At 53.3% G+C, this 21870-nt stretch overlaps 7 protein-coding genes across 7 annotated transcripts; 4 read left to right on the plus strand and 3 right to left on the minus strand.

The window, feature by feature from the left end:
* Nucleotides 1-769: 769 nt before the first annotated feature.
* On the minus strand, nucleotides 770-1808 carry ACET3X_009610 (uncharacterized protein; the record flags this gene model as incomplete). Its single annotated transcript, XM_069455745.1, has 2 exons — nucleotides 770-1692; nucleotides 1775-1808. The coding sequence occupies 2 exons, from the start codon at nucleotides 1806-1808 to the stop codon at nucleotides 770-772; spliced, it is 957 nt and encodes a 318-aa protein (XP_069302443.1).
* Nucleotides 1809-2153: 345 nt separating this feature from the next.
* ACET3X_009611 (uncharacterized protein) lies at nucleotides 2154-4516 on the minus strand. The gene is made up of 2 exons (XM_069455746.1): nucleotides 4211-4516; nucleotides 2154-4142 (listed from the first exon to the last, which is right to left on the minus strand). The coding sequence occupies exon 2, from the start codon at nucleotides 4039-4041 to the stop codon at nucleotides 2245-2247; it is 1797 nt and encodes a 598-aa protein (XP_069302444.1). The 5' UTR covers nucleotides 4042-4142; nucleotides 4211-4516; the 3' UTR covers nucleotides 2154-2244.
* Nucleotides 4517-5125: 609 nt separating this feature from the next.
* ACET3X_009612 (uncharacterized protein) lies at nucleotides 5126-8933 on the plus strand. The gene is made up of 3 exons (XM_069455747.1): nucleotides 5126-5949; nucleotides 6055-6682; nucleotides 6730-8933. The coding sequence occupies exons 1-3, from the start codon at nucleotides 5476-5478 to the stop codon at nucleotides 8700-8702; spliced, it is 3075 nt and encodes a 1024-aa protein (XP_069302445.1). The 5' UTR covers nucleotides 5126-5475; the 3' UTR covers nucleotides 8703-8933.
* Nucleotides 8934-9211: 278 nt separating this feature from the next.
* On the plus strand, nucleotides 9212-11075 carry ACET3X_009613 (uncharacterized protein). The gene is made up of 4 exons (XM_069455748.1): nucleotides 9212-9780; nucleotides 9830-9985; nucleotides 10038-10413; nucleotides 10463-11075. Exons 1-4 carry the CDS (start codon nucleotides 9363-9365, stop codon nucleotides 10644-10646), a joined length of 1134 nt encoding a protein of 377 aa, XP_069302446.1. The 5' UTR covers nucleotides 9212-9362; the 3' UTR covers nucleotides 10647-11075.
* Nucleotides 11076-11312: 237 nt separating this feature from the next.
* Nucleotides 11313-12261, plus strand: ACET3X_009614 (60S ribosomal protein uL1). Its single transcript, XM_069455749.1, has 2 exons — nucleotides 11313-11579; nucleotides 11631-12261. The coding sequence occupies exons 1-2, from the start codon at nucleotides 11396-11398 to the stop codon at nucleotides 12098-12100; spliced, it is 654 nt and encodes a 217-aa protein (XP_069302447.1). The 5' UTR covers nucleotides 11313-11395; the 3' UTR covers nucleotides 12101-12261.
* Nucleotides 12262-14341: 2080 nt separating this feature from the next.
* ACET3X_009615 (uncharacterized protein) lies at nucleotides 14342-17170 on the plus strand (the record flags this gene model as incomplete). The annotated part of the gene is made up of 3 exons (XM_069455750.1): nucleotides 14342-14367; nucleotides 14462-16358; nucleotides 16409-17170. The coding sequence occupies 3 exons, from the start codon at nucleotides 14342-14344 to the stop codon at nucleotides 17168-17170; spliced, it is 2685 nt and encodes an 894-aa protein (XP_069302448.1).
* A 2935-nt stretch (nucleotides 17171-20105) lies between these two features.
* On the minus strand, nucleotides 20106-21783 carry ACET3X_009616 (uncharacterized protein; the record flags this gene model as incomplete). Its single annotated transcript, XM_069455751.1, has 2 exons — nucleotides 21236-21783; nucleotides 20106-21186 (listed from the first exon to the last, which is right to left on the minus strand). The coding sequence occupies exons 1-2, from the start codon at nucleotides 21286-21288 to the stop codon at nucleotides 20106-20108; spliced, it is 1134 nt and encodes a 377-aa protein (XP_069302449.1). The 5' UTR covers nucleotides 21289-21783.
* Nucleotides 21784-21870: the final 87 nt, after the last annotated feature.

The following is a 21870-nucleotide window of genomic DNA, read 5'->3' on the forward strand; positions in this document are numbered from 1 at the left end:
TGAACACGCATACACACATCAGCCTGTAGTGCATGTCTATCTGCGGGCGTCTGTGTAGACTGCTGTCCACACACACACACACACCTGCGCTCCGCTCTGCGACGCTGTAATACTGTCGTGTGCCATGTTTGCGGCCGCTTTGCTCTGCATCCTTCAGTCTCTAGCGGCGCGAGATGGTGGTGGTTTGGTGGGGCACGTCCAGAAAAGTATACTAACCAAGGCGCCTAACACCTCTATCCTCTCTCAGCCGCGGGGGTCGCAACAACGTGACAGCCTGGTAAATTTGGTCGGCCAAAAAATGCCGTTGTCTCCAAAAATCGTTGGACATGAGCGCTCTGTACGGGTTCGCTGTCCGCATTGTTTCTTTTTCTTCGCGCGCTCCAATACACATGTTCGACACGAGAAGCGCCTCATGAAACAGTGACACTCGCGTGCGACCCACCGAGGTGTTGTGACCACCTCCCATCGGAGAAAGCCCTCATATATCCGGGATGAGCGTTTCCGGTTAGAGCTGCCCCGAGATCTTCCCCGATAGATCTAGTCCATGTTCAGCCGCACCTTAACACTCAAAGTCGGCAGTCTAGATGGCCCAACATATGGTTTGCTGCAGACGGTGCCCAACTTGCAAACTTGGACAATACAGACATTCCGCAGAAGACATTGGCAGCAGATCGTCATTTCGTTGAACAACTCAATGTGAGCGGAGAGGTATCTAACCAACTTTCGGCGCCGGCGAACGCCAGCCATGCAGATATCGTATACTTCATAATCATATCTTTTCCTCGACGACTTCTTTCAAGCTCTCTGCTCGTCGAATCAGTTCTTCGTACACGGTCCAGGCAAGTGCACTGCTCATTGCCTTCCTCGCAATCCTGATACCAAGTCCATCGAACAAGCTCCGTACACCTTCCTCCACAAGCATCTTCTTGCCTGCTTGTATCATATTCACGTACCGGCCAGGCATAAGCTGTATCCGCGTCTTGATGGCATCGAACGGATTCGTGACAGTCGTTCCCAGTCCTGCAGCTGCGACACCAGAGACAAAGTTGATGCCTGCCGATGTACTTGAGGAGAGCTTGGTGGATGCGCCGGACGTTTCTTCAATCTTGGTTGCAAGACTGGAAAGCTTCCTCTTCGATTGCTCGTAGAACAGAACGTACAGCCCCGCGTATGGTGCATCGCGGACGGCAGTTGCGCCAAAGCCAGCAAAGAACCCCTTGAGTCCTTCCGTTCGAAAAATATCTTTTGATGCTGTGAAGAGCGAGTTGTACGAGTACAGATTACTCTCATACCGCACTTTCAGAACGGTAATCGGCATCATGATGAAGCCTGCCCATGTCCGCGCAACGGCACCAGTTGCCAGGTTTGCAGTATTGCTCAGTTTTGGTAGAGAGCTCGAGTGCTCCGCTCCCCTAGCCGCTGTATCCCCGCTCCCCACTGCGACCAGACTCGCTCTATGCCGTAACGCATTGAGACTTGAGAAGTATATGGCAGATCCAAATCCTGTCCGTAAAGTGCTCGGAAGTGTACCCCTCCAGAATTGACGTATCGGATTCGGTCCGCTGGCTATCGACTGGATGGTTCCATAGAGTGTGCTCGAGCGCGATTGTTGGACACGAGTCTTGAGGAGGTCGGCAGGTTGGAGAAGGACTGCAGATAGAATACCCGAGTTGAGTCCGGCGAAGAAGTGGACTGCGTGACTCGTTAGTAACTAGCATTTGCCCAGTTCTTGCGATGCAGCAGCAATTATGGCGAATGCCCCTTCTGCACTTACAGTAAGACGACGAGCGCTTTCCGCCATCTGACATTGCCGCGCCGTCAGTTGTTCAATTGCTATATGGAGAGTATCAAAGCTGCACTACGCATCATCGTAACAGCCCTGGAAAATGGCCGTAGATATGAGTGTATGATGAGGTAGTATCGTGTCAGCCAAACTCGTGTCGCGAAAAAGTGCATGACGTTTTGAAGACATGTTCCGAGCACCGGCGTGTCGGTACGCCGAGGCACCATCCCTTCGCCTGGGTCTGGCATCCGCGCCTATCAGAGGTACCACGTTCAACATCAACTTCGAGACTGCAAAAACGGTCACGCTCTCGTAGGCTGTATGTCCAAGACTTGTCACTTGTGATGGGCAAAGACGGGTTAACATGCATGTCTTATCAGTAATCATTCAGTTAGAGTAAAAGATGTCTAGTAAATAATGCATCGATGCAATAGTTTTAAAGCATGGTATGCCCTTCAGGTTTAGTCCTCGTCATCATCATCGTCTCCAAAGATGGCTTTGAAAACATCCTCAGAGGCACGATCAATGGACAAAGCATCGTTCTTCTCCACGTCCACAACCGCATGTTCGCCCTCCAGAGGCGCTGTAGCAGCAGCAGGAGTGGAAGCCTCAGGCGTTCGACCCATCCAGCCAGGTCGCTGAAGAGCAGGGCCATTGGTCAGGAACTCATGCTGCAGCTTCTCCATGGCCGACTTAGACACGGCTTCTTCCGTCTGAGGTTTGAAGTGGCTTTCACCAGCATCGAACTCAGGTGGCATGTCCGGCGGCGGCTTGACATTGAAGCGCTTGCATAAGAGTCGCGACGGATAGAAGGGGAAGCTGCTTCGAGTCATTGGACCATACATGCCAAGCCTCGCAGCCTGCTCTGCCGGATCCTCTGGCTTGACGGCTGGTTGTCGAAGAAGATTGTCAGTCGATGCTCCACTACCACTTCCGTTGAGGGTAGAGGACGAAGAAGACGTGAATCGGGATGCCATGATGCCGGTCGTAGGCTTGAACACCTCTGCAGCATGTGCAAACTCCTGCAGTTCCTTGACCCAGTCTGTGGTTGACACGCCATCGTTTCGATCTGGCAGATCTTCTTTCAGTCCTGCTTTCAACTCTAAAAAGCTAACATAGCGTGCGCGCTTCGACTTGTCCTCCTCGTACGGCATCCAGCCAGTCACCCCCTTGGCCAATGCTGCGGCTGCCACGCTCTTCTCGAGCTTGGGTACAAGGCTCCAGAGATCCTTTGGTTGGGCTTTGCTTGCAGGCAAATGCCCTTCGGGAGCAGCCTCTCCCAAACCCTGGGGTAGATCGGCTCTACCGGATACTGCAGCCAGACGGTCTCGGGCTTCTTTGGGTATGAAGTCGAAAATGGACTTTCCGGGCAAAGCCTTCTCGCCCAAGAGTGCCGATCGACCCTTTGTATCCAGTGTTGATGCTTTCGCCGCATCGGCTACGGACTGGTACTCTTTCGATTCTGAAGCTGGAGTGGTGCTCTTGGAAGATTTCCAGCCGGGTGGGATCTTCGGCGGAGGATATTTGGGTTTGCTTATAATGTCTGTGGCACCAGTCGCAAACGTGAAACCAGGTAACGGAGACCTTCCATCTATAGACGGCCTGCTGAGTGAGACCAGAGCCTTCGAAGAACTCTTCTTCGGAACAAAGAGAAGCTTTTCTCCCGCTCCTGCTTTGGCGAATTTGCTGGGCTTCTTCACTTTCTTCTCCTTGCCTATGGTCTTGTTGAATGTAATTTTTGGGCCCAGCTCGTACGGGTCTTCGTCGTCTGAACCGGTGTCGTTGAGCACGCCAACACCGAAAGAAGACTTCTTCAGCCCAGGCTTCTTTACAGTTGATCCCTTCTTCGGTCCTTCAAGATAGTGCAGATCGAACTTGGATGAGATGTCTCCAACGTTCTCTTCCACGACGTCTATGCGGGCTCCTGGCGTGTATCCCAAGCCTTTGCGACGGACCTCTTCTTGTGGCAAGGTCATGATCTGAGCATCCTGAGGCGCAAACAAATGAGCTGAGTCGTCCTTGGAACCGGATGCTCCATCCCCAAGGTCAGCATCCCGGCGCACTTTGCGACCAATGCCCTGGTCACGTCGCCAGCCCATCTTCTGCGCGAGCTTGACTCCCATTGTCTCCTCCTGGGTTACAAAGAGGCCAAATAGTCCATCGTCGTTTGTGCGTCCAGTTCCGCCTATACCAGCAAAGGTCTGCGCAGTCTCCAGCTGGCGTGACTCTGCTGCTGCTGCCAGATCCTCCTCATCCATGAAGTCTTCGGCTCGCTGGGTTTGACCGTTAGGCTGGTCTTTGATGCGGTTTGCGCGCGAGGAAACGAACGTTTTCGGGGTCCATCCTTCTTTAGATCCAACTGTATTAAAGTATCTTAGCATAGTCAAGAAGCCTTATGCTCGTGAAAGGTGTGGCTCGGAAACTTACCCTGCACTGAAACCTCCAGTGAATGCGCCGTGGAGTCTTCTTCTTCCCTTTTCGTCGGTTACAGTCTGCTTCCATACGGGGACGAAAGCCCCGTCGTCTCCATCTTCGTCAGGGAGCTCGGTGCCGAGGGATATGTAGGCTGTCTGTCCACCGCGGGAGCGCTTGTGGGCGTTGGTCGGAGAAGGCGCGCGAGGCCGCTTGTATGCCATTGTGACGGCAGCAACAGGGTCGCGTAATCCGTGGTTGTTGGGGGCGAGTCACTTTCTTCAGTGCAGGGATTGGTTATTGCAATCGATGGACTTGGTTTGCCCTTGAGTCTAGTGAAGGAAAGTCGGAGCGCGCGATCACGAGCAAGCGGGCTGTGGGTGACTAATCAGCCGCGCGCGGTCTCATTGGCCAGGTCAGTCTACCCAACGAAATGCAGCCACGAAGTATGTAAGAGCCATGAATGGCATGCGCCTCGAAGTAGCCAGTGCACAGCTCTACCAGACTCAACGTCTGCGATGGATGATTTTCACCGCACGTTACTCAGCTCTTGTCAACTCGACTCCCGGTGGACTAAGGAGTTGGTGAGCTGGAGTGGGCCCCGATGATGTCGTGCCGCGTCTGGGTCGAGCAGGCTAATGAGCATAAAAGCATGGCTGGTATTGCGGCTACGGCCAGGGACCCTGATACGGCGCGGCAACCCAATCTTCTGGAGATGAAGCCGTCAGGAGGCAATGCTGGCTTTGTCTGAACAATGAAGGGAACAGGCATGTAACTGGGCTGAAAGCCAGGGTGAATGCATGGCCCCGAAGCTATGCCTACCCCACCGTATCGGCCCAACCTGGCGGCTTTTGGTAGACGAGCTAGGCGTGGAAGGAGGGAGCTATCGTGTTTGGCCTGGCCAGAAATAGACATTGACAAAACAACACACTTGCTCGCGGTGGCCGTAATACATGCAGTCTCCGACCTTGATCCTGCATCTGCTCACCTGCTGTAACCCGGTGCTGGCTGCGCTGGGACCTGCATACGTCGAGACAGAGGCATACCCAACACGCCGCCGGTGCCAAGTTTCGCGACCACAACCGTCGACCGGCCCCTAACCTGTTGGACACTTACGCCGCATTACCGACCGAGGAGCGACAGAGCAATCTCGTCACACTGTCACGATAGCCTTGCTGGTGGTCGCTTCTGCGCTCGCTCCACGCCCTGTGCGTCTGTGCTGATCGAGGCCTGCATCTGCTCCCTGCGTTGCGCGTACCGTAGTAGAGAGAGCATTCACCATGTCGGCCGCCGCTCCATCATCGCCCGCCGTCGTGCGCACTTCGTCCTCCTCGCGCAGATCCATAGACAGACCCCAACGCTCGCAGAGCACCCACAGCCGACCCTCTGCACACGCGCCCAGCCGCCAGCCGCAGCCGCAGCAGCAGCAGAGCGGCCTCCCCAACGTCGCCCGCAGAGACTACGAACAAAGCAACGTTGCCCAGGAGCAGCCCTCACGTCGCAGCGAAGACCCAGCCCGCGCCGAACCCAGCAGACGAAGCCACTCGCGGTATGCGTCTGACGCGTCGACGACTTCCGCGATGCCCATCAATGGCGTAGTTGCCGAAGCCAGGCCGGGCCAGCCTCAGGCCGTAAACAAGCGCAGGACCACCATCACCGCGCCCAGCACAGGAACATGGGCGCTAGGAAAGACAATTGGCGCTGGCAGCATGGGCAAGGTCAAGCTGGCCAAGAACACCGAGACTGGGGAGCAGGTGTGTATCTCTGCTCGTCGCCCTGTTGGCAGATGGAGGGGCATATGCTTACTCGCGCATGCGGGAACACGGCGACAGCCAGGAATTTGTGCTAACCACCCATAGGCCGCCGTCAAGATCGTACCCCGACAGTCCCAAGACCAGCACCAGAGCGCTGCCGACCGCGAACGAGCCGACCACTCCAAAGAAGTCCGCACAGCCAGGGAGGCCGCCATTGTCAGTCTGCTGAACCACCCCTACATATGCGGCATGAAGGATGTGGTGCGCACAAACTTCCACTGGTACATGATGTTCGAGTTCGTAAACGGCGGGCAGATGCTCGACTACATCATCTCTCACGGCCGCTTGAAGGAGAAGCAGGCGCGCAAGTTCGCTCGACAGATTGCCAGTGCGCTCGACTACTGCCACAGAAACAGCATTGTGCATCGAGATCTCAAAATCGAGAACATCCTTATCAGCAAGATGGGCGATATCAAGATCATTGACTTCGGATTGAGTAACTTGTTCTCACCCCGGAACCAGCTCAAGACCTTCTGTGGAAGTCTGTACTTTGCCGCCCCAGAACTGCTCCAGGCCAAGCAATACACTGGCCCCGAGGTTGACATCTGGAGTTTCGGCATTGTGTTGTACGTCCTCGTCTGCGGAAAGGTGCCGTTCGATGACCAGAGCATGCCCCAGCTCCATGCCAAGATTAAGAAGGGCCATGTCGACTATCCCCCATGGCTATCTGCGGGTATGCTACCAAAGACAGTATTTTCTTGCCAAGCTAACCGTACCTAGAATGCCGCAATCTGATTCACAGAATGCTCCAGACCGACCCAACTCAGCGATTGACTCTCTCGGAGATCATGAGCCATCCCTGGCTTACCAAGGGATTCAACAGTCCTCCGGAAAACTACCTGCCTCATCGAGAACCCGTGCAACTACCCCTGGACAGCGAGATCATCGAGAAGATGCAGGGGTTCGATTTTGGTACCACTGAGTACATCACCGCACAGTTGACCAATGTCATACAGTCGGAGGAGTACCAACGCGCCGTCCGAACAGCCGCTCGCAGGGCCACTGCTCAAACACCAGAAGCAGAGAAGAAGAGGGGCATGTTCGACTTCTACAAAAGACGCACTTCCATTGGCAGTCGGGAGCAACTAACTGCTTCATCGTCTGAAGACATCCAACGCGGATTGGACCCGGTCAACGCATACAGTCCTCTTCTCTCAGTCTATTTCCTCGTCAAGGAGAAGAGAGACCGTGAACGACAAGAAGCAAACCCAGGTCCTGACGCCATGCCTCAGGAGCCAGACGAGAAGCCATTGAAGATGCCGGATCTTCCACCACCACCAGCAGCGTATACCAATTCAGCTGCCTACGAGATGGCGGGCGAAAAGCCCACGGGTGGAAGGTCGCGACCAAGAGCAAGGACACATGGAGAAGATGACCTCACCGAGGGTCTGAAAAGAGTGGATCTGAACAATCCACCCCCAGTGCTGCCGCCTCACGTTCAGGCGGAACAGCCAAAGAAGGAGGGTGCTGCTGCCGGTCTGTTACGCCGCTTCAGTACCAGAAAGTACCGAAGTCATGACAAAGACCGGACCGTTGAGCCTATGCCTCCACCCACTCCGGCCGTTGCAATTTCCAGTCCCGCCGAGCCTGCCCCGGCGCCAGCCTCTGTACCAAGAAAAAGCTTCAGCATTCGAAGGCAACGTGGCCGCGACGAAGGCTCTGTCCCGCATCTTCCAGACAGCACAAACAGCGCAAACAACCAACCCGAACTACTCTCCCCTCCTGAAAGCGGCAACAGCGCCACTCGGAAGCTGAAAGCACTTGGTCGCTCCACAAGCGTCAACTCGGCTGATCTCCGGAGGCGACTCAGTCGCCGTGGACGATCTTCGGAAGACCCTGGGAACCCTCCTCCTACGAGCGGGTCAGATAGATCCGAGCTGAGCGCGCACAAGGTTCGACCAGCCAACGATGCTGCTTCCGATGACCTTTCGTCGAGCCCGCGACCTATGCAGGCGTCGCGGACGAAATCGCTCGGCCATGCGCGGCGAGAAAGCATCCAAGCACGAAGGGCAAAGCGAGAGCAAGCGAAGGAAGCAAACGTACCCGAAGAGACGGACGCAGAGCTTGCAGAAGCACAAGCAGAGGCTAGTCGAAGTCCAGATGCTGTGAAGCCTGTGTTCCTCAAAGGTCTTTTCAGCGTCTCTACGACAAGCACCAAACCACTGCCTGTCATCCAGGATGATCTGATTAGGGTGCTCGACCAACTTGGGGTCGAGTGGAGTGAGGTCAAAGGTGGTTTCAGATGCCGACATGCGCCCAGTATCGACATGAACAAGCCGATGGATTCCCCAGCTTCTCCACCAAGCGGGAGTCACAGGAGGAAAATCAGTTTTGGGGGGCTCATGGGTGGCGGCGAGAGAGACCGTGACGAGTTCCGGGAGCATAATCGAGCACCACAGACACCGAAATCGCGATCACGACCATCACCTGCGGATCAGAGCTATACGAATACTGACGAGTCGGATGGCAGCGAGGAACGGGATGAACGACGGCCGCGACGCGCAGTGCCCGCGGGCGAAACATCGACACATGTGCAGAGCGACATGGGCTCAAGCATGAGTCTTGTGTTTGAAATCTTGATTGTCAAGGTTCCGCTGTTAACGCTGCACGGCATCCAATTTAAGAAAGTGGACGGAGGCACATGGCAGTACAAGAATATGGCTCAGACTATTCTGTCGGAGCTGAGGCTTTGATGGGCTAGGCTGAGGTGGGTGTTTAGGAGCGTTTGATCATTTTCGGCATCGGTGGGGTATATTCACTTCTACGAGCTTTGTTATGTGAATTGTAATTCTTCGTTGGTGCGGAGGTATGGCTGAAGCACAGTTTACGGGTAAGAACACCCACGAATCTCATTTGTCATCCTTCTGTAGTCGTTCGAGTGGTTGGTAGCCGACGAGACGGAAGGTCTTAGATCTCAAACTATACATCTCGATTAGTTTTCTGGCTGCTGTCGCCGAGTTGTGCCCTTTCTGGGCCCTTCCGGTGCATGATGTGCCACTAGAAGCATCTCGCTGTTGCCTTCCCGCCTTCACCATGGTGAGGGTGTTACTGTAGGGCTCTCTTGCTGTACACGGGCGGCTGCCTAAGGTTCACCTGATGCGGAGGCGGCGTCGATCTCGGTCGAAAGCTCGAGCTCCCGCGGGCGCCGCCAAGGCGCTGGATCCAGTGGGGTGTTTCGCGACCTCATCCCTCGAGGGCCGCCAAAACGAACTCACCACGACCGATTGTCCACTGTCTGACCCTGAACACACGTGCCCTTTCCTAGCAATCGCTGCCCACCATATATAGCCGCGCAGACTTTCCCACCTTACCCTCACCCACAATCAATACGAACCTGTCGGTAACCGCGGCCAATGCAACATTTCCTCGCGCATCAGCAGCAGCAGCAGTACGGCGACTGGCCCGCTCAGACGCACGCCCATCATCAGCAATCACAACACCATGTAGGCCAGCACGGACAACACCAAGCGCAGGCCGCCCAGCTGCACGCCCAGCAACAAGCCCAGGCCGTCCAGGCGGCTGCCCAACGACAGTATCACCAACAACTCGCCGCCAATAATGGCACCACCATCCCCGGCAACAACGCCGTTCCCCGCGGGCCCGCCAACGACGTCCAGGCATCCGATATCGGAATGACGGAGGAGAACAGGCGCGTCTTGGAGTGGATAGCTCAGCTTATGAAGCCTGCTACGCGTGAAGCCGCTCTTTTGGAATTGAGCAAGAAGCGAGAGCAGGTACCAGAGCTGGCTCTGATTCTCTGGCACTCTTTTGGTACGACAGCTGTATGATGGAGCGTGCGACAGGTTACTAACGACCCCAGGTGTCATGGCCTCCCTCCTCCAAGAGATCATCTCCGTCTACCCGCTGCTCAACCCGTCGCAATTGACCGCCGCTGCTTCAAATAGGGTTTGTAACGCTCTGGCGCTTCTCCAGTGTGTCGCGTCTCATACCGAAACCCGTGGCTTGTTCTTGAGCGGTAGGTCATATACCAACTGTGCACTGAGGCGACGTGACTGATGTACCCGTAGCACATATCCCGCTCTTCCTTTACCCGTTCCTCAACACAACATCCAAGTCGCGGCCCTTCGAATACCTCCGTCTGACCTCTCTGGGTGTCATCGGAGCCCTTGTCAAGAATGACTCTTCCGAAGTCATCAACTTCCTTCTAACCACTGAGATCATCCCGCTTTGTCTGCGTATCATGGAGACCGGTTCAGAGCTCAGCAAGACTGTAGCGATATTCATCGTCCAGAAGATCTTGTTGGATGACATCGGTCTTGCCTACATCTGTCAGACTTACGAACGCTTTTATGCTGTAGGCACCGTACTTAGTAACATGGTCAACCAGCTTGTGGAGCAGCAAACTGTCCGCCTGCTCAAGCACGTTGTGCGCTGCTTTCTCCGGTATGTTCCTCCTTTTTCCGTCTTTGATACATGTGGTTAACTTGAACAGCTTGAGCGACAACGCCCGTGCTCGTGAAGCGCTTCGACAGTGCCTGCCAGAGCCTCTTCGTGATGCCACATTCTCTTCAGTTCTTCGAGACGATGCGGCCACGAAGCGCTGTCTTGCGCAACTCCTGATCAACCTTTCTGACAACGTCGTCGATCCCGCGAACAATCAGCAACTCATGCATTAGAGGGGCCGGCTGCGCGGCTTCCTACACTCAACATTGACAACCTGGCCGGGTCACTTCAGCCTTTTTGAATACCCCCTCTTCGCCTTCTGTGTATTTCTGGCTTCGGCTTTGCTTCATTTTGCGCGGCAGCACGCGTGGACGACATACCCCCCAGTTCGATCGGATTTGGCTTACGAAAACGGTGCGGTTACGGCGTTAGGGTTTCTCACACGGGGTACCCGTAGCAACACTGTTTCTTGCAGGTGCTACTTCCTTCACTTGCCTTGTTACTTTCTTCTAACACTCATGGTCATGGCGAGGAGTTTGCGGGCATTGCATGGCGTAGTGCACTCATCAATGCACGGATTCTAGGAGGAAAAGCAAGTGTACTGTATTATATATCATTTTCTTCATGCATATGAGCAATGCCAGCGGGCTTTTAGAACGACGTCGTCTCGTATTGGAGACTTTCATGGTGGATGATATTGTGAGACATGTGTGATAGTAACAGTGAGCAAATCTGCAGATGTGCAATGCACGTAAGTAAATATTGAGGGCCTGTTCGAAAGTCCCGAGTGCACCGCCCTGTGCTCCTCAATCGGGCGTTCTGCGCAACAGTCATACGCGCCAAAACGGCCTAGCGCGACCTTCGCTAGCGGCGTTCGCGGCCACAATACCTCAAATCCGCCGCCACTCTCTTCCTTTCTTCAACCACCACCGTACAGAGCCACCAAAGGAAACGATATCCTCTGGGAGACACATCAGCAAACATGTCGAAAATCTCTGTCGCCGGCGTTCGCACGAACGTGCAACAGCTCCTTGAGTACTCCAACGAGACCAAGAAGAGGAACTTCCTCGAGACCGTCGAGCTCCAGATCGGCCTCAAGAACTACGACCCCCAGCGTGACAAGCGTTTCTCGGGAACCATCAAGCTCCCTACCCTTCCCCGTCCCCGTAAGTAAATGTCAGCGTGCGAGCAGAAGAGCGCAGGCTAACAGACTCCAGGCATGAGCCTCTGCGTTCTTGGTGACCAGCACGACATTGATCGTGCCAAGCACCATGGCGTCGACGCCATGAGCACCGACGACTTGAAGAAGCTCAACAAGAACAAGAAGCTCATCAAGAAGCTCGCCAAGAAGTACGACGCCTTCATCGCCTCCGACGCCCTCATCAAGCAGATTCCCCGTCTCCTCGGACCCGGTCTCTCCAAGGCCGGAAAGTTCCCCACTCCCGTCTCCCACGCCGAGGACCTCGCCAACAAGATGAACGAAGTCAAGTCCACCATCAAGTTCCAGTTGAAGAAGGTTCTGTGCATGGGTGTCGCTATCGGCAACGTTGGCATGACTGAGGACGAGTTGATTGGTAACATCATGTTGGCCATCAACTACCTCGTCTCTCTTCTTAAGAAGGGATGGCAGAACGTGGGCTCCTTGACCATCAAGGCCACCATGAGCCCCCCCAAGCGCCTCTACTAGAGGGTTGGTCGTTACTTCTGCTGGGTTATGTCGTAGCGGGTTGTCGGAAGACGACTCGCTATGGATTACGATCTTACGGAATCTCGATGGAATGAAAACCGAACAATGGGTCTAGCTAGCTTAAATGCACGCATGAACCCGTTGCCATACCTACCCTTGCGTCTGTCTGTGCGTGCGTGACTGAATGTTGTCCTGTGAACTTGAATCACGTCTCTGAGCCTCCGCCTTTGAATTGAATTTGTCCCGTGCATCGGCACTGAGTCCTCGTCTTGAGCCTCTGCTACCCCAATGAAGGGTTACGTCCGGTCGTCTCTGTAATTCTCTGTCTCGCACGGCCACAACATGACGCTCCCAACCTCTCTTCCGCACGCTGCCCCACCGCCGAACTTTCCCAGCCCGCAGACTCTTTCAGCTCTGTGCGCGCCGCTGACTAACACTGCGTGCTAGCGTCTTGGCGTCATATACAAAACCGCGTCGCCCTCCGTCCCTCGTTTCCTTCCTCCATCATCAGTTGGTAATCTACATACCTAAAAAATCGTGGCTCCGCGAAAGCGGCTTGCTGAGAGTTATCCCCTTTTCTCCTGTGGATAGTTCTCCGTTCCCGGCCCCGTAGATTGATACCGCCTGCCTTTCCTACCAATTGCAATTATCCGTGAAAAGATGGATTGGAGTTGTGGGGTGGTGTGGGACATTTCTTTGTTTTTATAGTACATGGTGTCTTTTTTTCTTCTGAGTGAGATGTGCGGAAAGCTGTTGGCTGAAGGCTTGCGTGCTTCTTTGTTCTTGCTGAAGTGCTGAAGTGCTGCTTGGATGTCTCGCGCAGAGACTTTTCGGCGTTCTTTTGTGGGGCAGCACTGAGCATCGCGAACCTGTGGACGCCTGCAGCTCATGTACGATGGACCAGTCGCTCCCGTACGAAGTTCCTGTGTTCACTGCGACAATGTGTCGGTCTAGAGTGAGCGCTTTCTACTGCATACGACTTTGATGTTGGTCAAGTTGCAGTTTTAAGGCCACCGGAAAGCTGCCAGCATACCATGTCTTACACGCGTACGCCGTTGCTGCATGCTCCAAACATGCAAGGAGAGAAGATTATATGCCATACTGAAATGCTGTCTATCTTTTGATATATACAGAGACCAACGACCAGGACTACTTCATCGGCGCTGCGTCTCTCTCCACTTGTCAAACGCCTCCTCGGCAGTCTCGTTGGTCATGCCACACCGTTCGCCCAGCATGCTCCACGTCCTCATTCGTATAATCTTCTCGACTGCCCTCTCGTTGCGCATCAGCATAGCCAAGCTCTCAGTTCTCGTTTCCTGTGGGAAATAACGTCCCGAGTATGGATCCAGCCGCTCATCAACAGTCCGTTCTCGTGCCTTGGAGTCCTCAATCTGCCGCAGTACACTATCCGGGTTGTCGGGATCTGGTGATGTCGCAACGCCTGCACAATAGTCCAATACATCTGATCGTACTGCCCAGCTTGGGAACAGCACTTTGTCTTTGAAGCCCTCACATTGTTCTGGTTCCAACGACCGTCCGTGGCCGGGTAACGGCAGCTGTCGTGTACTCGTGGATGTAGGATCGAAGCCTCGTTGCGCTGGTGTAAGGAGAGCGTTGAGGTTCTGTGTTATGGAGTCATCAATCGCGCCGCGTGATATACGGAGGAAGTCTGTTTCAGCCGGCTTGCGTATTAGTTAGTGAGCTGGCTAGCAAATCAGGTGGGGTGCTGACCTCGCAGTGCGGTTTCGTTGAAGCAGAATTGTGGTGTGAGGCGAGGTTGCGCAGAGGGTTTCGACATGTTGAGCGGCGGTGATGGCCGGGAGGGCGTTATAAAAGTAGACGGCTCCGAGCGTTTCCAGAAGTAGTTCGCCAGCTTGAACACAGTTGACAGTAGTAGACGAGGCGATTTGTAGGGTTGTGAAACTGTACGTGTCCAAAGTGATGATGCTCAAGATGCCGCCTAATCCATGTCGGCTTAATGATGTCAGCAGTTTTTCCGTTCGACTTTCGCGTTTAGGCAGGCGCGTCGCGCTTTGAGCCAGCCCTGCCGCTTAGACCACCGTCTCAATCCATCTTCAGAGCATGGTCTTCCGCCTCAATGCTGCCTGCTGCCCCTTCACGCCGCGTTATAAATTGACGCTACTGCCTTCAGTTCGGTCATTGCAATCTTCATCCATCTTGCTGCGTCGCAATCACTCTCAACAGCGTGGCGGCGTACACGACATCTGCACGTTCGTAGCCATGGCTCCTAAGCAGGCTACTCTGGGGTACGTCAAGTCTTCCCAAACTACTCTAGGGTGCGGCGACAGCACCCGACTGTATCCATTGACATATTCTGTGATACTGACAGTGTGTCCGTAGAAAGTTTTTCGGAAAACCCAACGGTGACGCAACGAAGCAACAGTCGAAACTCTCCTTCTCCACAAGACCCAGGCCGGCAAAGAAAGAGGCAGAGACTAAGGAGGAGCCTGATTCATCGCCAGGGAATGCGAAAAAGGAGCAGAATGACGACGTCGATTCGGATGCAGAGGTCAGGGCACCGGTCAAGGAAGAGATAGAGGCAGACGACGACGCGATGGAAGTCGACAGCACAGCATCTGACACGGGAAAGAAGAGGCAAGTCAAGCAGGAAGAAGAGGAAGAGCCTGAAGAAGAGCCTCCGACGAAACGCCAACGACGGAAAACCATTGAACAAAAGAACAGCCCAAAGAAAGCTTCTGCGAAGCCAAAGGCCGATAAAGCACCAGAAAAGGCGAAGAAGAGGGCTGCTAAACCGAAAGCTCCGACACCAGCAGATGACGATGAGGAAGTGTCGGCGCCAGCCAAGGCTGCAAAGGTCAAGAGCAAGGACGCGAAATCCTCACCAGTGCCTGCGGACGATGATGCTGGATCAAGCAAGGAAGATGAGGACGAGCTGGTGAGCTCAGAGGAGGAACCGGAAGAGGTCAAGACCAAGGCGAGGAAGAAGGTTCAGGCTACTCTTTCGTCTAACACCAAAGATCCATATCCTGATTGGAAACCCGGTGAGCCAGTGCCATACGCCGCACTGTGCACAACATTCTCGAAAATCGAGATGACGACGAAACGTCTCGAGATCCTCGCCCACTGCTCACTCTTCCTCCGTCAAGTGTTACGATTAACTCCATCGGATATGCTACCGACTGTTATGCTTATGGTCAACAAACTCGCAGCCGACTATGCAGGCATCGAGTTAGGCATCGGTGAGTCTCTCATCATGAAGGCCATTTCTGAGAGTACTGGACGGAACCTGCAACAGATCAAGAGCGATCAGAACGAGATCGGTGATCTAGGGCTCGTTGCGGCCAAGAGTCGCTCGAAACAACCCACCATGTTCAAGCCCAAGGCTTTAACTATAGAAGGAGTACGCAAGGGACTGATGGGGATTGCTACTATTGAAGGACAGGGAGCCCAGGGGCGCAAGGTCGACGGCATCAAGAAGCTCTTGTCAGCAGCCGATGCGCACAACGCTGGGAAGCATATCGATATTGAAAAGGACAAGGGTGGGCCTAGCGAGGCCAAGTTCATCGTGCGAACACTGGAGGGAAAGCTTCGGTTAGGTCTTGCTGAGAAGACTGTCGTGGTCGCCGTTGCGCAAGCTATGATATTCCATGAGATGTCTCAGGAGGGGAAGACGCCATCAACAGCAGACTTGGGAAAGGCCGAAGCCATGCTGAAAACAGTCTACAGTGAGCTTCCCAGCTACGAAGTCATTATCCCCGCAATGCTCGAACATGGTATCATGAACCTACGAGAGAACTGTCGCCTACAGCCCGGTGTACCACTCAAGCCTATGTTGGCCAAACCTACAAAGTCCATTACAGAAGTGCTTGATCGCTTCGAAGGCAAAGACTTCACCTGCGAATACAAGTACGATGGTGAGCGGGCACAAATACACTTTGTTGCGCATGACGCAAGGCAAAACGATGCAAAGATGGAGTTGGCAACTATAGCTCCAAGCGCTGGCAAGAGTGACCGAGGTGTGGCGAATATCTTCTCTCGGAATTCTGAGGATCTATCGAAAAAGTACCCTGATATCCTCGCCAAGCTACCGACTTGGGTCAAGGAGGGTACAAAAAGCTTTGTTCTTGACTGTGAGACAGTGGCCTGGGACATGGTCGAGAAGAAAGTGTTGCCGTTCCAACAGCTCATGACTCGAAAGAGGAAAGATGTCAAGGTTGAGGATGTGAAGGTCAAGGTCTGCGTCTTCGCTTTTGATATCCTCTACTTGAACGGCGAAGTAAGTGTTCCAGGCTTCGTTCCCTGTCGTATCAGTGCTAACATCCACAGGCCCTTGTGACCAAGTCCTTCCGTGAGCGTCGTGAACATCTTAACGAGGCGTTTGTACCTGTCGAAGGGGAATTCGCATTCGCCAAGTACGGTAACACCAACGAGTTGGAAGAGATTCAAACACTCCTTGAAGACTCTGTGAAGGAAGGCTGCGAAGGACTCATGGTAAAGATGTTGGACGGACCAGAGTCCTTCTACGAGCCATCCAAGCGCTCACAGAATTGGCTCAAAGTCAAGAAAGATTATCTTGCTGGCGTCGGTGACTCTCTGGATCTCGTCGTCCTAGGAGCGTACTACGGCAAGGGCAAGCGCACAAGCTGGTATGGTGCCTTCCTTCTCGCCTGCTACAATCCTTCGACCGAGAAGTACGAGACAGTATGTAACATCGGTACCGGTTTCTCTGAAGCGATTCTCGAAACCCTCCACAAGACACTATCCGAGATTGTGATCGACCGCCCCAAGCCCTTCTACACACATTCCACCGGCAACAAAGACCAGCCCGACGTCTGGTTCGAGCCGCGTTATGTCTGGGAAGTCAAAACGGCCGATCTGACTTTGTCACCGCGGTACAGGGCTGCTGCGGATGAGGTCTCTGGTGGTGGTAAGGGTGTCAGTTTGAGGTTCCCCAGGTTTATCAAGGAGAGGGATGACAAGAAGCCAGACCAGGCCAGCTCGAGCCGAATGATTGCTGAGATGTATCAGAGGCAGGAGAGTGTTAGTAAAAACAAGGGACCAAGTGCTGATGATGACTTTGAGTATTGAGGTAGTCGACGATTCGGGTTAAGCGCGACGAGGGATGGTGTTGCACGAGCACATGTCCAATCTCGTGACGAAGTTATTTTAGTATAGTAATGCCCAGTTTTCTCAGACGTTGGCTTGCGCCCTTTATGGAATTGTGCTTTTTTTTACCTCGGAAAAGAATGTGTGATGGCTACGTAGCAGCTGAAAACTGGGCAGTGTGCGGGGGTGCGATCTGCAGACTACAGAAGTACCGCCGCCAGAGGCTGAAAAAGCTCGTGTGCCCGTTAACCGGCTGTCCAAAGGTACTTATTGTGCATTTTATAAACAAATTAACAGAATTTATGACAATTTGTATCTCTGTCTGAGGTTTCACATACAACATCTGGAAGACAAGGATCTTTGTAGGCGTCCAATGCGACGCGAATCTTGTGACGCTGTACTGTCATAGAATCGAAAGCGCAACCAAAATTGAGTTCATGGACAAGCTGAGTTGATTCGTGCTTGGTACCGACTAGTCCACTCGCACTGAGGTCCCCAAAAAGATTCTCAGGCTTGTACGAGAGACCCTGGACTACTCCGATAGCGACATGTGCGCAGCGACTTCCCACTGCGGGTCGCTGCGTCTGCATCTCCGGAGCCCGGATATCCTTCAAGTGGGAAACCGTTAGTGGCAGCTCACCCGTCTACCCACACACACCACAGTCCCCCCCCCGCAGCTGTAAGCAAAACCCGGCCCAGGGCCAGTTAGCAATGAGCGGCACAGACATCCGCTCTCCAACAAGCACTCATTCTGACGCAACATTGGGCTTTTTTATTGGTTCCAGGCCCCCTTGTACCTATGCGATGTTGACGGCTTGCGCAGTCGTGTCTGCAATCTCCCTGTTGTACGTACGTACAAATCTCTTGGGAGGGGTCGGCATCTTTGATTACTCCGCGGAGCCTGGTGGCCGCTAGAATACAGGTAGAATGTCACTGCTTTTTTTGCTGTGAAGCAACTCTGATCATGGGCGGGGTTCCTAGAGTACCTAGGTAGTATTGGTTCGGGGCGGAATCCTTTGCAGGCAGGTCCATACGCAGGTGATGTTCTTCATGCATGAGCAAGATGCTGTAGTGGCAATATTGGCTTGTGTTCCTTGTATCTCGCTTGTTCATCATTGGAACGAAACTTGTCCCAATTTATTGTGCATACTGTTTTGTCGTTGTTCGTGTCACTGCTTGCGCAACCATTGGGTATTCCTCATTTGAGACTTGGACTCGAGCCAAAAAGTCTAGAACAACTCAGCTGTTGTCTGGTAGGATTCGTATTGAGGCTAAGAGAGGGCTAGACAGACATCGCTGAGGGAACAATACAAGTTTGTTGCATCTCATGCCGATTACTAGACAGTGGGAGCCCAAAGCCAGAGTGTTTATCCGGCGCAAGGAAGCTAGCCCTTGGGCCGACACTCTCTCTCCAGTACAACAAATCGCAGTACTGGATGCCAGTCGGCAATACAAACAAGACTCCCAACACCTAGCGCTGCCGAAGCCCACTATGACGCATCGGCTACCGTACCAGTAGAAGCTAACATGAAAGCATCGGAGATATTCACTAACTGCATCCCGCCCAAGTCGCATTCCGACATGGCGTTTGAGTAGCAAGGCTAAACCATCCAGAGTAAAACCTTCGAGCCTTAGTACATCAGCAGCCGTACGTATGCAGGGTCCTAAAACCCTGTGGCGATAGCATGGTGCGTGCAACGCGATTGGCAGATGCCGTTAGCGGCTCTTCATCCATGCCGATCAAAGCTCGTTACGAGTTTAGGAAACTCGAATCGAGAGGCACGTCTGCTCTAAGAGGCGGAAGGTTGGGTAATCCTGATGTTTTGACTGAGCCAAGTTCTCAAACAAACTTAGTCGTATTACTTAATGGTGGAAGCGGAGATGAGTGCAGTTTTTTTGTCCTTTTCCCTCCTTCTGTGGTGGCCTGCAGTTCTACATACCCGTTGTCGCCCGTCCAGACTCTTTCTTTCTTGATCACTTGACACTCTTTGCCAAGTTTGCATGCGACCCCCTTCTCCATGGTCTCCTAGAGGTTCATTCCAAGCCTTTGATTGAACCCAGCGTCTGGGAACGGCAGTCTGCTTCCGAGTTGCTTTCGAGATCAAAAGGGAACTTTACCCCAGTACTGTCTCGTGCGGCATGCAACAGCAACAGCCAAACCAAGCTAGTCCCGCCGACAATGCTACGACACGCCCTCTGCGCCCTCTCCTCCCCGCAACTTCACCAAGAAACGAGGCTCCACCCACACAGTCGAAGCGAGCTCGCGTGCCTCTAGCTTGTGCAGCGTGCAGAAGTCGTAAAACTAAGGTATCGGGACCTATTACATGCATCAGAATCTTGTTTTAAGCGCCAACGAGAGCAGCCCTTCTGATTTATTCAAAATATATAGTGTAACGGCGACCGGCCCAGTTGCAGTGAATGCGTGTCCCGTGACAGCCCTTGTCATTATTCCGAGACGGAGAGCACACAGACCAGACGCAGACACATGTATCTCGAGGAGTTGTTCCAATTGCTCAAGAAGCTGCCGGAAGAGGAAGCGGGCGAGCTTCTAACAAGAATCAGAGCTGGCGTGGAACCAAAAGAGATTGTGGACACTGTGAGACATGGTAACATGCTTGTACAATTTGCTTCGACAAAGTCAAGTAGTAGGGATAGCGTGTGCAGCATGGGCAGCGAGGCCGATGGCGGTGTCGGCAGCAGTGGTGGTAACTGAGGAAGCGGATTCAGGACCAACTGGCATGTGCCGGATTCAACATAGCAGAGTCCAGACCTAGCTGATCAACTGTTTGATCCGAGATGGCAACTATATCTGAGACCTGCAGAGGACTCCCTCCCAAAGCTATCTTATGCTTGGACCCGGTATATCACGTTCAAAGTGTCCAAAGCTGCTACTGATACGTTTTCATACGTACTAAGATTACTCGTGTACAATTCCTTGGCCCCCGACGAGGTGGTCGCTGTCTGGGCGTCGGAACAGATGGTCTTGGAGTTGTGCCCAAACGTATCTTTGGGGTGAGGTGCCGCCAGCTAATCCAAACGTGTTCTTCCAAATCAGATTCCTGTCCCAGTCATCCCTCGTCCACTCCCAGACGTCGTCTTCGAATAACAGTCTCAATTCAATCTCTTCGCTGTAGTACTGTACTTTGACTGTGAAGCCCTTTGCTCTCAGGCCATGATAGGCACGGGCGACAAGTTCTAGCATGGCGGAATGATCCCTCCGTATGAAGTCGTCTTCTTGCCTGATTGCCAAGGTGACCACTCTGGTTCTGGTATTCAAATGTCGGCCATGCTCGTTGTGAGTAGTAACACGTTTGGTGTGTGGAATGTTCAGTAGAGCCGTGACACCGTCATTGAGTTCCTGGAGATAGTCGTCCCGTGTGTATGTGGTTCTATTTGTCGCGAGTGATCCTTGGTTTTGTATCTTGCTCTTGCGGATCTCGGCAAATTCGTCGTCGGTTAATGCATCACATTGAAAGTTCACCCGCAAATCCAAGTTCATTACCAACTCTTCCACCGTTATCCCTACCCCAAACACGTCCTTCTCTACAAAGTCCTCCATGGATGCATCGAGCAATCCGCACTCAGCGACAGGGTTCCTCTCGCCGATTGGCCGCAGGTCTTTACCAACAGAGTCTTGAAGTTGTTTGAGAGCCTCTTTAGCGAAGATAGGGCCTACAAAGCATTTGTCGATAAAGTGCGGAGGTCGGAGAGTCATCAGCGGTGTCCTGAGCCATTGTGACTTGTTGAGATCGTCGTCCTTGGAGAACCAAGGCTCGTCGAAGGAGTCCCACCAGTAAAGCAGACAGCGGCTCGGGTCGTGCTTGTTGTTCAGTTCCCACAGATGCATGTAGATGGTGTCCCGCAGTTCCCGGGGCAGTTGTAAAACTCGCGTGACAATCGCCATGTTTGCATCGTGTGTGTAGCATTGAGCTGCGGCAAGTAAATTATCTCCTCCCGAAGTGACCCCAACAAGTTGTGATGCACGGTAGAGAATGTCTCTGTGCTTGTTATTACTATTGGAAAGAATGCAGATTAGGAGATACTTACAGGCGCAGACGATGCTCGTTGATTGCCTGGTTCTGCTCGGATTTCTGAGGCATGCCTGAAAGGCTTGAAAAGGATAATCGATCGCGGGCTTCACGAAGCTGAGAATGGGGCCGTGTTGGTGGTGACACGAGAAGGGCGGGCGCCGGGAAGCGAGGCCTCGTCCGTCACGCGAGGTGACTCACGTCACCAAAATACAAGCATGCGAGTCGGGTAGTAGATGCAGTAAAGGCAGTGCGCTTAAAGTACTCTAATTTCTGCGTTATATAGTGAAGGAGAGCAAAAAAATCTTCTTTGTACTTGGGAGAGACCTGGGTCAGCTTTCAGAGCAAAAAAAGAATGTCGCAATTTGGCGGTACTGGGAACTGTAGACATGTTAGAAGATGTCTCAGGACCGCCATGTATGAGGGATCAAACGTACTCGAACCCAGGCTGGCGCGGATCTGGATCGGGACACAAGGTGTCCGCCAGCCACAACGCGACGTCATACCACTAGACCATACCACGATAGGATTGTTAGCTGGTATGCTGAGGGTGTAAGTGTACTGATGCTTACCCTTGGTGATCTGATTTGATGGAAAATTTGAAAATAAATCGCAATATAACCCTGATTTTTGCAGCTCACATCGGCCTCTTGA

This window comes from Alternaria dauci, chromosome 10 (assembly GCF_042100115.1).
Source record: "Alternaria dauci strain A2016 chromosome 10, whole genome shotgun sequence".
NCBI classification, from domain to species: Eukaryota; Fungi; Ascomycota; class Dothideomycetes; order Pleosporales; family Pleosporaceae; genus Alternaria; species Alternaria dauci.